The sequence below is a fragment of the Cibotium barometz genome, chromosome 8 (genome assembly GCF_041138505.1).
Source record: "Cibotium barometz isolate CiBa-2024 chromosome 8, ASM4113850v1, whole genome shotgun sequence".
Taxonomy (NCBI): domain Eukaryota; kingdom Viridiplantae; phylum Streptophyta; class Polypodiopsida; order Cyatheales; family Cibotiaceae; genus Cibotium; species Cibotium barometz.
This window is the reverse complement of record NC_141053.1, coordinates 33650285-33666642: the sequence shown is the minus strand read 5'-3', so window position 1 is coordinate 33666642 and position 16358 is coordinate 33650285. Positions and strand designations below refer to the sequence as shown.

At 42.6% G+C, this 16358-nt stretch overlaps 1 protein-coding gene across 1 annotated transcript in view; it reads left to right on the top strand.

The window, feature by feature from the left end:
* Positions 1-10070, top strand: part of ERCC1 (nucleotide repair protein) — a 29529-nt gene extending 19459 nt beyond the window's left edge. The window contains exon 10 of the mRNA XM_086801608.1: positions 9150-10070. Within this exon, the coding sequence (XP_086657734.1) occupies positions 9150-9482 (333 nt within the window). The 3' untranslated portion in view covers positions 9483-10070. The remainder of the gene's footprint in view (positions 1-9149) is intronic.
* The last annotated feature ends 6288 nt before the right edge of the window (positions 10071-16358 follow it).

The following is a 16358-nucleotide window of genomic DNA, read 5'->3' as shown; positions in this document are numbered from 1 at the left end:
CGAGGTGGAAGACTTCGAGCCTTCGGAGTTAGGCTCCAATTCCTTAGCAGAATTGGGAGACGATTCACTGTCACTCTCTCCTCCAGCAGTACCACATATTTCACCAGCTTCTCCGCGCTACTCCCTCTAGCAGATCCAACATGCTATCTATCTCAGAGGAGGAGGGCCAGCAACAAGACGAGCAAATGCAGGCCATTACATTATTACGCGAGCAGATGGAGACACTTCAGCAGACTTTTTCGACAAGTCTCTCTACCATCAGCAGCAGACGACTCGACCAGTTGCAGCGGCCCCATCCAACGTGCACACCAGCCAGTGATCCACAACCATCTTCTTCAGAGACTTCGGTAGCAGAAAATGAAGATGAACCAGATCCAACTGCCAAGGTAAACAATGCAGAACTCCAACTTCTTTATAAAATATTTAATGCTGCACAAAAAAAGAAACTCGATGTCAAACTGCCTGCCCCTTATAATGGTCGCCGCGACAAGCGCGTGCTTGACCAATGGATATTCAAAATGGAGGTATATTTGACCAATACCGATTTGGTCGAAAGCAAGAAGGTGGCTTTAGCCAGTTCACTACTCAAGGATACAGCACTTCTATGGTGGCAACTACGTGTTGCAGATGGTAAGCACACTCCTACTTGGGATAAATTCCGGCGCGCCCTCCGCAAGGCCTTTGAACCTGCCAGTGCGGACTACCATGCCCGGTCTGCTCTCCGCTGCCTGAGGCAAACAGGATCCTCAGTCGCATATATCACAGAGTTCCAACGTTTAACTCTGGAAATTGAGAGCCTCAGCCCCGCTGACAAGCTACACAGCTTCATCGATGGGCTTGAACCCAACTTACAGGAAGATGTGCAGAAGTTTAACCCTCTCACCATAGATGCTGCCACTGCCTACGTAGAGCGCCTTGGAGATCTACGACGACAACCCAGGACATCCTTCTTTGGCAATCGGTCCTCAAACAGTGCTCGTTTCTCTCAGCACAATCGCAGAGGAAATTTATCTCAACCTGAGTCTCAATATTCCCAATCCTCTGGTCAGCAATCTACTCGGCAACAGCCCTTTCGGCCTAGATTTTCAGGTCAGGCACCAGCCTCACAAACAGGATCCTCTTCCAACAACAACAATCGGAATCGAGGACGCAACTGGCAAGGTCGCCGACCCAACTATCGCCGCAATTTTCGCCGCGATACCTCAGCAGGTCAGCAAGTCTCTACATCGGCACCTTCAACCTCTCAAGCCAACCCTCCAAGTCTTTGCACAATTTGCAATGGACCACACAGGTGGTATGAGTGCCCAAAGCGTAATTCTCGCCAGAATTCCAACATGGAATGTTGCCCAGAAGGTGAATATGGACATCATCATTATCCTTCTGCGCCAGAAAAAGGCAAGCAGGTGGTTCATGCAGTGCGAGTTTCTAAAGTTGTCAGTGCTTTAATGTTGAATGCCCACAAGCATACGTCAGTGCCTGTTAACCTTTCCAATCAAGTTTTGAGCTTATTGGGATTTATTGGCCAGCATGCTATCAATGAATTGTTGATAGTGGATGCTCAACTAATTTTGTGGGAACTACTCTCGTGAGCAAGTTGCGATTACCTACTCAGCAGAGTGCGGAAGTTTTCCAAGTGGAACTTGCAGATGGTTCTTTCTTGCATTGCAGTAAACAGATTCAGCAGTTGCATTTTCAGATTCAGGACTATCAGGATCAGCTGAACTTCTCTATTATGCCTTTGTCACACTATGACATGATCCTTGGACAGTCTTGGTTATATGAGTATGATCCTTTGATCAGCTTTCGAGATCATTCCATTCGACTTTATCATAATCATCGCGAAATGGAATTACGAGGTCTGTTTAATTCTAAGCCGATTACTGTGGTTTCTGCTATGCAAGTCAAACACTTAGTGCGTAAACGCGACAGCACTTCTGCCTTAGTTATGTTGCGAGAAGCAGAAGATAATACAGTTGACCAATCGGAATCCTCGCCATCAGATATTTCTTATTTACAACAGCCCTTCTTTCAACCCTATAAGGATTTATTTCCTGACGAGCTGCCAACGACATTGCCTCCTCGACGTTCTGTAGATCATACGATTGATCTAATCCCTGGACAACCACCGCCAGTTCGAGCTCCTTATCGAGTTTCTTATTCAGAATCTCAAGAAATTCAGAGACAATTGGCAGAATTGATGGATAAAGGTCATATACGTCCAAGCAAAAGTCCTTTTGGTGCTCCAGTTTTATTGGTCAAGAAGAAGGATGGATCTATGCGACTTTGCATTGATTATCGTGCTCTTAATAAGCAGACAATCAAGAATAAGTTTCCCTTGCCTCGCATCGATGAGCTCTTTGATCAGTTGCTTGGTGCGAAGGTATTTTCGAAGATTGATCTGAAGTCAGGCTATCATCAAATCAGGATTCGAATTGGAGATGAGTATAAGACAGCTTTCAGAACAAAGTATGGACATTATGAATTTTTGGTCATTCCTTTTGGGTTAACCAATGCCCCAGCTACTTTCATGACTTTGATGAATGACATCTTTGGTCCTTACTTGGATAAGTTTGTCATCGTTTATCTGGATGACATTTTGGTCTTCAGTAAGACTTTAGCAGATCACGAGCAGCATTTGCAGATTGTCTTCGAGGTACTCCGTACGAATGTCTTGTACATCAACAAGAAGAAGAGTCAGTTTTTCAAAGATCATGTGGAATATCTTGGACACATCATCTCTGGACATGGTATTGCAGTTGATCCTAAGAAGATAAAGGTCATTGTTGATTGGCCTTTGCCACTTACAATTTCAGACGTGCGATCTTTCTTGGGATTAGCAAATTTTTACCACACCAAGGTTCACAAGTTCTCATATATTGCTGCTCCTTTGACGGCCCTTACAAAGTTAGATAAATTGCAATGGTCACTTGAAGCTGAAAAGTCCTTTAATGATCTTAAGCATGCGTTGACAACTACGCCTGTTTTGGCTATTGCGGATCCAACTGAGCCGTTTGACGTCATGACCGATGCTTCGGATAGAGCATCTGGAGGCGTTCTTATGCAGAATGATCATGTTATTGTTTTTGATAGTCATAAATTTTCGGCTATTCAAATGCGATATCCCGTTTATGACAAGGAATTTTTGGTAATTGTTCGTGCTTATAGAACGTGGAAGCATTATCTTCTTGGTGCAGATGCAGTGGTTAAGACAGATCATCAGTCTTTGACTTACATCTTTACTCAGCCAGTGATGAATCCTCGTCAAGGACGATGGGTTGAATTTTTGGCGAACTTTCACATGGCGATACTCTATGTTCCTGGATTACAGAATGTGGTAGCAGATGCTTTGAGCCGCATGCCTCGAGCTAGGAACTTTGCTATCTCAAATGTGCAGATGGAGATTCCCGCATGTTTTAAGCATGAGTATTTGACAGATAGAGACTTTGGAGATCTCTTCGAGCTCTCAAATCTCTTCATCCTACTGTTGCAGAAATGAATATGTTTGCCGCATATACAATTGCAGATGATTTACTTTATTACTTAGATCGCATTTGTGTACCTCACAATGCATCTTTGCGGAAACTCCTTATTCAAGAGCATCATGAAGTACCCTTTGCAGCTCATCCTGGAATTAACAAGACATATCGTCTGTTATCAGCAACATACTTTTGGCCTCAGATGCAACAGGATGTTAGTAAGTTTGTTAAAGCTTGTCACTCTTGTCAAATTATGAAAGCTTCACGACAACTTCCTCAAGGATTGCTTCAGTCTTTGCCAGTTCCTGAGGAAAGATGGGAAAGCATAAGCATGAATTTCATCACTACTTTGCCGCGTTCGCAGAAAGGCAATGCTCAAATTTTAGGAGTGGTTGATCGGTTTTCCAAAATGGCACATGCCACATTTTATTCCTTGCAAGAAGACAGTTTCTGCTCCAGATCTTGCAGCGTTGTTCGTATAGCATATTTTCAGAATCCATGGATTGCCAAGATCTATTGTATCTGACAGAGATCCGAAGTTTACTGGACATTTTTGGACTTCCCTATTCAAATCTCTTGGTACGAATCTCTTATTCAGTTCTGCTTATCATCCTCAGACAGACGGACAGACAGAACGAGTAAATCAAATTGTGGAAGAAATGCTTAGACATTATATTCAGACAAGATTAGCTTCTTGGGAAGAATATTTGCCTCTTGTGGAGTTTGCTTACAATAATTCTCCGCATTTAGTCACTGGAATGACTCCTTTTCAAGCAGCATATGGTCACACTCCGCTTGTGCCTACAAACTTTGTTCTTCAACACAATGTGGCATTAGCAGATCAGTTGATTCAAGAAATGCAAGATATTCTTGTGCAAGTTCGAGACAGACTGGCCAAAGAGGTGATAGTCCAAGTGGTAAAGTGTTTGCCTAGGACTGAAAGGTCTTGGGTTCAAACCCTGCTTGGACCCCTCGGCGGCACCTCTCATCCGCGCTCTCCATAAGCTTCCCTTTCAGCGTCGATCGTGTTCTGGCCGCCTTTCCGAGGAGGACTCCAGTGTAGCCCCTCCGCTCTCTGTGGTCGAGTGTGCCCGTCGCCCTCTTCAGAGGGCCGCGTAGATGATCTTGTAGCTCACGACACCAGCGTTGCTGGGACGTTGAGCGAGTTGTAATGTTAACTATTAGTAGGATCTCTCTCCCGGAAAAAAAAAAAAAGTTCGAGACAGACTGGTTCATGTTCAGCAGAAGTATCAAAAGTATGCGAATAAGCACAGAAGGCATACTGAGTTTCAGGAAGGTGACTTGGTTTTGCTTTATGTTGCACCGCATCGATATAAGACAGTAAAGTCAGTCTTTCCGAAGTTGCGATCGCGTTTCTATGGTCCATTTAAAGTTATAAAGAAGATTTCAGTTGTCAGTTATAAGTTGGATCTTCCACCATCTTGGGGAAAAATTCATCCGACATTTCACATCTCTTGGCTCAAGGAATATATACAAGGAGATTCATCTATTCCGGAGTTATCTTCTTATGTTCCTGAGATTGAAGATGATCACATTATTCTTGTTCCTGAGAAGATTCTTGACGTTCGTCAAAAAGAAACAAGACGGAAGATTACTACAGAATTTCTTGTTAAGTGGATGGACTTGGATGAGTCAGATTCTACTTGGCAGACAGATGAAGAAATGCAACAATATCCTCAACTCCTCCAAGAATTCTTTGGCAGACGACCGACTCTCATTTAATCACATGGGTTTTATTTTAAATGGGAGGGAATGTCACGATTGTGACTTATTTCATTATACATAGTCTCCTCATGGTTACAGATACTGAAGAGACATGATTACAGAGGACCCCTACACTCGGATGGTCACGACTATTCGCTCTAGAGACATGCCTCTTCATCAAGAGCCACACTCCTTCGACGACTAGTCACACCCCTTCGCTCTAGGGTTGCAACTCTTCACCCAATGGTTGCAGCTATTCGTCCAAAGGATGTGTCTCTTCGCCTAGCGTCATGACTATTGGTCATGGGATGTGTCTTTTCATTCGTGTCTCTTGAACTCCTATATAAGGAGCCTGTTGTATCACAGTTTCAATCAATCAAACATCTGTGTTCAAGTCTACTTTCAGTTTCAGTCTTAAATACACAGATAGTGGATGAAATACTAAGTAATAACAGTAATCCTCACAATGTCGGCTAGAATATTATTTGGATTTGTCCTAGAAGCTGGCTGATAGCAGGTCGACCATTTGATGGGCTGGTTCGGGGCCTATGTGAGGCTAAGCCAAAGCATCGTTTTATTCATCTCATTCCCTCAAGGGGTCAGGTCACAGAGAGTCTTAGAAAGGTCATTTAGTCCCCTTTTTGGATAGGCCAAAGGCCACAGATCTTGTACAATTTTGTGTACTGTATAATATACTGAAATACAGCTATCTCTCACTCTCTTCTCTTGGTCTTTCTTGGTGATTTGCATCAAGGTTCCTATTCAGTTGCTTGCTTAGGGCTGAAAGAAGACACAGAGCTTCCGCGCATGTGACATTTGTATCAGAGCATCAGGCTAAGTGCTGAAGGTGTCCCTTATGAAGGTGCACAGGTCCAAGGAGTAATGCAGCCAGGAGGCTGGTCAGTGTCAAGCAAAACCCAAGGGAAAGGTTTCATGAGAGTCGGCTGTCATTTGGGGCAACAAAGGAAGGCTGTCAGGGAGCAATTCCAAGGGATGATGATCATCCAAGAGGTGGAACCAAGGGTGCCATAATCAACAGATGCACATCTCTACATCAGATTTGGAGTGGAATCAGAGTTTGGCAAGGTTTTCAGTGAAAAGGTTGCCAAGAAGGATGACAAGTTATGACAAGTTTGGAAGTCCACAAGGAGATGAAGGGATGATGACAGTCATCCAAGGTCAAAGGTTGGAATCCCATCATCAAGTTTAGCAAGAGGGGATGTCATGTGCACAGCCGTGGACAACCAAAAGGTAATCCCTGATTGGGCAGCAGATAAATGTAGCTTTAGGGCACTCACTAGCAGGGCCAAGGATATGCCTGAGGATATCTACGCAGGCAAGGACGAGGTTGGCCAGCATTGTGTGAGCATATAGATGATGTCGTTCAGAATACTTATATTTGGATTTGTCCAAAAGCTGGCCGATAGTAGGTTGACCATTTGATGGGCTGGTTTGGGGCCTATATAAGGCTAGGCCAAAGCATTGTTTTATTCATCTCACTCCCTCAAGGGGTCAGGTCATATAGACTTTTCGAAAGGTCATTTAGTCCCCTTTTTGGGTAGGCCACAGGCCACAGATCTTGTACAGTTTTGTGTACGATATAATATACTGAAAATACAGCTCTCTCTCTCTCTCTCTCTATTTCTCTCTCTCTCTCTCTTTGTTGGTGATTTGCATCAAGGTTCCTATTTAGTTGCTTAGGTTTGAAAGAAGGGACATAGAGCTTCCGTGCATGTGACAGGGGTTGTTTGGCTTTCTAGAGGGACTGCCCTCTCTTTGATGATGCCACGTGTGAGGCACCAACATGTCTTGGGTCCAGATTGCACTCTCCAGATGGGGTGGTGTGCTGACCATGATTATTCTGGACTCTTTCCCCTCGGATGTTTCTAGATCTCTCCTGTGTAGTAGATTCTTGTACCTGGGTATCTAACACTTAACAGCCATTGCCAGTTTCTTTTAGCAGGACACAGCTGGACCTTGGACTTACTTAAGACGACTGTACCAGACAGACACGCAACACAGCACACACTGATAGTAGCCCAAGGCCCACTAGAGAGAGATGGCCATCTTCATGAAAGCTTCTGGTTAGGGAGATCCTCTAGCGCATAGTAACAGGAAACAGCCGTTTCCTAGCCCAGAAACACTTCCTGAAAACTACTGTTTCCGTTCCCATTTACACCGTTTCCTAATCTCCTATCAAAATATCACCCATTGATTTGTCTCCTTTACTGCTCGCTTAGTGATTTTCTACAAATTTTGCTCACTATTTATTGCAAATTATGGTGTACTTTTTCGAAGTTATTAATTTTCTCATTATTTTTATATTATGTATCATAAATCCACCATTTCCTGGCCATTTCCATTTCCTAGTTTTGAGCGGTTGCTGTTTCTAGAGGCCAGCCATGACCGTTGCCATTTCCGTTTCATGCAACTATGCTCTAGACATAGGAGTGCTCCACCACAAGCAGGATATAGACAGCTTATATGAGGTCCTAGATGAGGAGGATATGCAGTGATGTCATTTGGCCTAGATTGAACAACTCTTAGCACATGTATTTGGTTTCAGAGATCTTCAGGATACTCTTTTATTAGCTAGGTTGTATGGGTTGCACACATTTTAGTGCACATGTACTAGTTGTTTCATGACTTCATAGACTGGCTTGTTGGTTAATGGACACATTGTAACATCTTTTGGTCTCGTCGACCATTTGATCTTTTTCCAAGAAGATGCACTTCTACAGAGATCACTCCTCACACTCACTGAGGATGGATTCATCCAGCAGCCGGGCTACTTGAGTGTTCACATGTCCTATGCCATGCGGATTGCGATTGGCCAGATATGGGTTTCATCCCACCGCCTTATTGTGGAGAATGGTAGAGCTGAGCGCATCTTCAGAGCCGGGAAGCTCATACAGACACCCAGAGAGGAGAGGATCTGTTGACTATGCCACACAGAGGTTGAGACGGAGGAGCATTACATATGCTGTTGCCCAGTATACTATGAGATCCGCGGGAGGTTTCACTGTCTATTTCGTGAGGGATTCGGTCCACTCTCCAGGATCATTGACTTCCAGGACCAGCGTTGCCTGGGCCTCTTCTTGCTTGAGCATTGAGACACAGGGACACCTTCTTGAGAGAGCCTCGGCCCTAGCCACCCCGCCCCCTCCCTCGCTAGCCAACCATCACCAGTTTCTTCCGGACCCAAGAGGAGGACACTGACATAGTGGATCTTGTGGACCCTCCATTACCCCCCTGTCGGCCACGATCACCTCATCAGCTCCAGATCCAGGACATGCTCCACCGCCATCGAGCTAGCCATTCCACGTGACATAGCTGAGGGAGACCTCTTGGCCATACTCATCAGCCCCATGCTTGACATTTTGGAGAGTGGTATACCATCTACTCGGAGCTAATGTTGCTCCCATGTTTTTATGTTCTTAGTATTCCATGATGAGTTTCCATGGACAGTTTTGTATCACCCCAGTGAGATAGCTATGTTTATGTTTTCTTTCTGTTTTTATTTTCCATTCCTAGTAGTAGAGCTCCATCCCCTCCCCCACTCATTGTACTTATTGCACACCGAGATTCAGCTTTTTAGTTCAGTACTTTTTCATTTTGTTGGGATGACAGAGGATACCCCATACAGGTACACCGATTTGTCTCATAGGCCGAGTTCGGTCTTTTGGAAGACATTAATAAAATCTTTCTTTCTTTCTATCTCTCTCTCTCTCCCTCTCCCTCCCCGGCGGGAGTGCGTGCGTGCACGCACGCGCATAGAGAAGAAAGAAAATTCTATTAGCATCTACAGAAGGCCAACGTTACCTATGAGACAAAATACATAAAGGAAGACCGTTATGCTAAGTATGGTTCAAAAAGAGACAGAGAGAGGGGGAATTTGCTAGTTAGTGAGTCAGTTAGTTTCACTGTTGGACTGATGTTCTTGGGCAGGTAAAACGTTTGTATGATGCATTTCATGAGCCTTTTCGAAGAACAATAAAACAAGCTCGACTCAATGACATGGGGTTTACATCGTCAGCAAGCATTAACGAAGTTACTCAACGGGATTGTTCTGAAGAGAAGTCAGGAGCAGAGCAGGCCTCCAAAACCCCTGCTACAAAAAGTCCCAAAGTTTCTGTCCGTAAAGCATTGGATGCTGTGTATGCAAAGCACGGATCAAGACTTAATGCTCAAAATTCTTCTGCCAGTAATGGTGGAGAAAATAAGCAGAAAAGTCCCACAATTGCCGAAGGTGAAGGCAAGGGCAACAATGAATCCAGGTAGCCTGTGTTGATCATCATAGATGCATCTGTTGTCGCCTCAAACACAATGGAAAAGAAAAATACTAAGATTTTTCTGGCTGTGTAGTACACTAGAGCCTGAGGATAATTTGTAGCATAAAAGAGCTAGTTAATGTCCTGAATGAGCTGTATATTGTATGGCATTCTATGATCTGTACAAATCTCTCTCTCTCTCTCGTTCTGGAAGATGGAAGTACAACATTGGCCAATGGTGGTCTCAAGACAAACAAAAAAGAAGCTAATGCAAGTTTGTTTAGGGTTTGTACATTATATAAGATACTGGACATCACCTTTCTTGGAGGTACAAAACACTTGCATGACGGCCCTCCCTCACGCTGCCCACTTCCCTGCCTTGTGAGCTGCTTGGACTCTGCTCCCTTTTGCGTGAGCTGCACTTATGTAAGTTCCTTTGCTACCCATGGATGTGCACCCTTTTGGGCTCAAGACGATCATCTTTGGTCTTGAAGGTGATGACTGTGTGGTTTTGCATTAACAATATATGTATGATGCATCAACAATGTTTGTAGACAGAGTTAATAAACACTTGAGTAGAGAACTTTGAGTTCATCCACCATATGTAGTACTAAGTAACTTATCGATTGGCTAACTTTTACATCCATTTATGGAGCTACAACACTAATTAAACAACTTCCTACATGTGGAAGCGTTATCTTATTAATGCTAGGCAAATTAATGTTTATCATGGTGTTCTAGCAAGCGCACATAACATGAGTTAAACTCTAATATATTGTTTACTGCCAAAACATTTTCATATTACAATAGTTCTTGGCTTATATCCGGTTCATGCTTGCTAACATGCTCGGCATATAAAAGATGTTTGGTTGAAGATAGCTTGTCTTGAACCTTGCTTGTGTTTACTTCTTGATGGGTTGTTTCTGGCTTGCAAACCAATTTGGGCTTCTTTCAACACATCATAACTTCATAAAACATGTTGTGTGGGTGCATGTCTTGGGTACCGATATGTGACTATTGGGCTGTCCAAAATGCCTAAATTAGGCAATATTCTACCCTTTATCTTGCCTAAGCGATGGTTGAAGTTGAGGTCTATGTCCATGTGGCACTCATAGATGTGATGAACATATCATTCACTCTTGCTAAACTTGGAGCATTGGGGCAAAACGTGCACCTTTATTCTATTGCTAATCTGGTTTATTCGTAGACCCTTGTTCATGTGCTTAGACTCGATGCTCCTTGGCTCGGTTGCTAGATTTTCTACATCATATGTACCTCCGTATCAAATTTGAAGTCTCTTCAAAAGATGTTTGAGAATTAATATGCTAACCTCATTCTCCTTCCTTTGGGATTTAGAGAGATTTACATGTCGACATTGCTAGGTCTAAGAAATGGCTGATGATGAGATTTATGGTGATGTGTCTCTACTAGAAAGGTTCATTTTTCATTTTGGTTTTGACACTTGCATCTTGGGCAATGGTACCTCTACTGAAGCCTCACAATCCGTGATAGCATCACCACGAAGCTCCTCTTGTGGCACATGTCATGTTGCCTCCTAAACTTACCCCATAGCATCTTTTGAGTTGCTTCCTCTCCATTGTAGAAAACTATTGCAAGGGAATGAGTGTCTTTATTGTAAAAAAATGACTTATATACAAATGATTAGTTTTCACGCTAGGCTAACCAAACTTAAAAATGGTCCGACCTCTATTACTAGTCTTAATTAATACGTACACTAAGTTCATAGACTTTCCCTATTTGACATTAAGCACATAGTAAGGTTGCTTTCTATGTTCTAGTGCCGTTTTACAAAAGTTAAGTGCTCATTCGCATGAGTAAGATGGCAAAGCAGTTTACGATAGGTCAAGCAAGTGAAACCATGTTGACCAATGGCATGGTTATTGACATAAATCCCTTCCTAATGGTGATTGTGTCCTTGTGCACCCAAGTTGGTAGAGCAAAGCTACTGTCGAAAAGTGGGCCGAGGTTAAATGGTATAGTTTGAGATCGATCCATATCCAAATGTAGGGAAAAGTGATAGGAAGCTTTAAGAAACCCTGATGGCAGGCATCTTGCTGAGGCGGCATGGAAAGTGATAAGCGATGTAGATGTTCTTCATGCTAGGTCTCCGTTGATTGTGGAAGTCATGTGGACCCTTCAACATGAGGTAGTTGGTAGAAGTGGGTCTGCACCCTGTGATTGGCAAAATGAGTGTCAAGGTCCCATGGAATGAGTGGCATGGGTAGATGGAGGTCTGGGACATCTTGGCACGCCAAGGTATTATGCCTAGATCTCATAGCATGATGCCTAGAGATTAAGCATCTTCGTGAGATGAAAATGTCAACCAGAGCAAGGTTTTGTTAATGTTGAATTGGAGTCAAAGCAGAGGATACATGCATGAGAGATCATTGGAGGTACCTGCAAAGGTCGGGGGGTTTACTAAACGATGGGTCGTACCATGAGCTAGGCTTGTACCCACCATGGTCCGCACGTCCAAAGAGGTACCTGGAGGGTTGGCGTGATGAGGTTAGTTGCACAGGTACATGTTTATGTGCAAGCTGTGAGATGAAAGTGAAAAAAAATTGTGATTGCTGTAGTGAAATATGTAGGTGACGTGCATGACAATGGATAGAAGGTATGCCGTGTGTGTATACTTCTCCAACACGAAGACTTTTCCAACTCAACTACTTTCTTTGACTCTCTTTGTTGCTTTCTCTGACATTTACTTGACATCCATTTTCTTATGGAGTCAAGATCATGACATTGGAGCGAACTTGCGTATGACTATGCCCATAGTTGCAATGGAAGTGGGCGGCCTCTGTGGCTCGAAGGACGAGCAAATGGGATAGAGGTGGTGTGGGGACAAATGAGTGGCGTTGTTGAAGACGAGTCGAAAATGGGTCAACTGAGTGGTGTGGTTGAAGACAAGGTGACAATGGGTTCCTGTTGATTGTGAGAAAGTCCAAGCGATAGGTTGTACCGGCTTATGCCCACCATGGTTCCCCCATCCACAAATGCATTTGGAGGTTTGTTGTTATGATGAGGCTCACTGCAAGTCGTGAAAGAACAATGCTGTAATGAAATAGATTTGATGCACATGCACATGGGCTTAGGCATATGGGACCTACGGACATTCACACGTGTCTACTTTTTGGGTCTTGGGCTATATTAGACATAGGGCTCATGGTCATTGTATCACTTTACCAATTTATCATATGATACAACTTTCTTGGAGCTTTCATGGCCTTCTCGGCTATTGCTTGGTGATCTACACCCATGCCTATTCCATGCCCTGAGTAGCCCCTTTCTTGCATTGGTATCAAAGCTATGCTTTTGATCCAAATCTTTATCCTAATTTTCTTATTAATCTCCTATTAATCTGAAAATTAAGAGGGTTCTTGATTTTCTTGGTGATTCTTGATTGTGAATGCGGAGACTGCAGCAATTTGTGTAGAGATTGATTGATTTGGGGGTAATTGTGATGATGGAAGCCTCAATTTGAAAGAGCTGTACAAGGGGGATCAAATTTTGGAGAGTTTGGGCCAAAAAATTGGGGAAACATTTCTCCATCATAGATGGCCTGCAGAGTGCTGTTGCCGCTTGCGTTTTCTAGGGTTTCGCAGCTTGTGAGAGCTTTGTTAAGCTTTCTAACCATTGTGAAGCAAAGGAGTAATAGCCATACTCCTTGGTGTGGCTGATGGGAGAAAAAACGGGCGTACGACGGCGCTTCATCATTAACAGACCATGAAACAACGTCGACCTTCTCCCCACCCTTGGAGTTGCTCGCGGCCACCTCAAGAGTCCCTGGAGATCATTTGAAGCTTCTATGGGCGAAAACGGCGCCACCTCATGCTGCTTCTTCCACGGCTTGCTCCCGAAGAGCTCCGCCTGCATGTGGGTGCTTTCTCCAAACCCTAGCTGCTATTTGTAATGAAGCTTGTTTTCTATTGTCTTTATCTTATGTTACAAGGGACAAAATGCTTCAAGTGCTTGTGATTAGCATAACATTGGCTCATGTTAGGGGAAATGGACTGTGCCGTGTTCTTGTTCTTTAGGGTTTATGCAAATTCTTTTCATCAATTTCTTGGATAGTGTTGTTTCCTAGCTTTCCTTTACACATACATGCTATCAATGGCTTGATTCTTGCAAGAATTAGCTCTTTCTTGATTCCATGGCTCAAGATTTGGGTGTTTTTATCGAGAAGCCCTAATTTCATGCCATTGATCTTTTTTACAAGCTGTTGGCATTGCCTTTATGCCATTGAATACTCTAATGATGCCATTATGCATTGATAAGCTCTCATATGGGCCATTGACCAAACCCTAGAGCAATAATTTAGGGGTTTTTGCTTCTTTTTTCCATCTGGTGTGCAAAACATGATATTCATGGCCATTCCCATCCCATTTGAATAGCATATGATGGGATTACATGCTCCAATCATGCTCATGAATGCCATAATCACATGCATATGAGGTTGTATGTGTTGGATATGATTCAAATGGATTCAAGCTTACTTGTACACCATGGTGAGGGCATAAGCTTGGTTCTTGGCTATTGGATGTGTTCTCTTGATTAATGGGAGCTATTTTACATGATGGACATGAATCAATACTATGGAATGAAGATTAATGCCATTAACCCTGATTCAAATAACATAAGGCATGTCATATGCTTATGTGAAGGGGCACATGCATTGAGGAATGTGCAAGTGATTGAAGTTGTATTTTGGCAAAGAACCACTTGGAGCTCACCTTTGCAATCTTCACCATCGGCATTAAAATCTTGTATTGAGATAGATTGTGTTAGCGTACAGTGTTGGATATGATAACTAAGCTATGAAGATTGATCAAAACATACTCAAGGTGGATCAAAGATTGTACAAGACATCATGAATATGAGGGACAAAAACTGGTATATGCAGAAAATTGATATGAGATTAACACAAGAAGATACTAATTATGATTAGACATGAACTAAACTTACATAATCACTTGATCACGACTTGTACCTTATTTAGAGACTCCTCTACCCTATTTTTAGTTACATGAGTTGCATGAATAACATGCACCAACCATTTGTAGGCTTTACACACCAACCCCACTGACCACTAGCCTATCAACCACATATTAATTTGGACTAAGGAGTTGGGATTACATTTATCCAACAACCCCCCCTTAAGACCAACTTCTTACAAAACATGAATCAAGTCTAACAAACCTCCTTGACATAATGAGTAAGAGTCTCCCCTTAACAACAACATAGGGTAGTATACTCTCCTCTACAACTCGTCAAGTTGGAACAATATAAGTCTTGACTCAACCACATACATGACATAATCTAAAATGCATACTCCGCATCTACATCTTTTATACTAAGACTAGAACAAAGATTTGTTTCTTCTTGTTGGTTGCCACATGTGCCTTTGCTAGATTTTGATCTTTTTGGTAGCACTTTGAGGATGGATGATTTGTCTTTTCACAATACTCACAAGGATGTTTGGAGAAACATCCTTAGTAAGATGATTTGTACGACCATAAATAGTATACTTCTTCTTTGCCGATGTCGTAGTAACAGTATATGCATAAGGATCTATCACATCCTTTGTAATCTTTTGAGCAGTGGATTAATGCCTTCTTGATCAAGGAAAACTCATGCACAAGTACTGTGGAAAAGGGATACCTTGAATGCAATGAATTGTGGTTTTTCACAGTTTTGACTAGGTTCTATAGGACCACAAAATCATAATTCAGTCAAAAGGGATTGGGTCTGTTTCATGAGTGTATGCATAGCCTTTTAGTACTCTATAAGGGCTATATCTAGAGCCGTCAAGCTCCCAATTTCGGTACCGTTTGTTATCTCAACCGACAAGGTCAACCGTTGCAAGTAGAAACCCTAATTCAGTCTAGCCTATTTTGTATCTTGCCCAAGTGTTTTACATATTCCGAGAGTACTCACTTAGATCTTCGAGAAGAGCCATTGAACTCCCCGATCCATTAGTATTTAGGTTGTCAATCGGCATACTTGACTTAAAAAAAAAAGTCAAAACAGAGAGTACTTTGTCAAACCTCTAATAGAGTTGTTAGTACTCCTCAAGAGCTTCCCATCAAGCTTTAGATCATTTCGTTTGGATCACTTGTTGGGGATTCATGGTCATTTCCTTATTTTAAATGAAAATCACAAAAGTCAAAATAAAGAATATTTACCCTTTGGCTGAAGCAAAATTTGATATTAGGGTTGTGTAGTACACTCTTAGAGATTTCCATAGAACCCAAGATCATTCAATTCTGACATTATTGGAGTGGTCAAACGACCAAATTATATTTTGTTGGCTTTCAGTAAAAAGTTAAAACAGTGAGCACTTTCGCTTTGACTAGGCACAAAGCAAATTAAAATTTGGTAAGTGCATCTCAAGTGCTTTCTAACAAGCCTTAGTTCACTTGATTCTGGTATTTCTATCATACAGTGTACAATCGGAGAAGCCATGGAAAATTATGATTCTCATGATGATAAGAGCTATGACAATGCGGGTGATTCTCATGATGATGAGAGTTATGACTATGAGGGTGATTGCTATAGCACCGACAATGGTAGTTGCACGATGTGACGAAGAAGATTGCATGGGTTCTGACATTGATTATTATACTCCCAATGGGGATGGTGGAAACTAGAAGACTCCACATGCATGGATAGTGACAATGAAGATGTAGACTTTGATGCTTATGCCGATGATGACCAAGGTGATGTATACTATGTTTATGACCCTCAAGGGTATTGGAAGATGTGGATTTTGATGACAATGCCTATGATGAGCATGCTAGTTATGATTCTTCTCACCGGATCACTTATGGCAATGAGGATTGGGTCAATGAAAGTGAAGACGAATCCC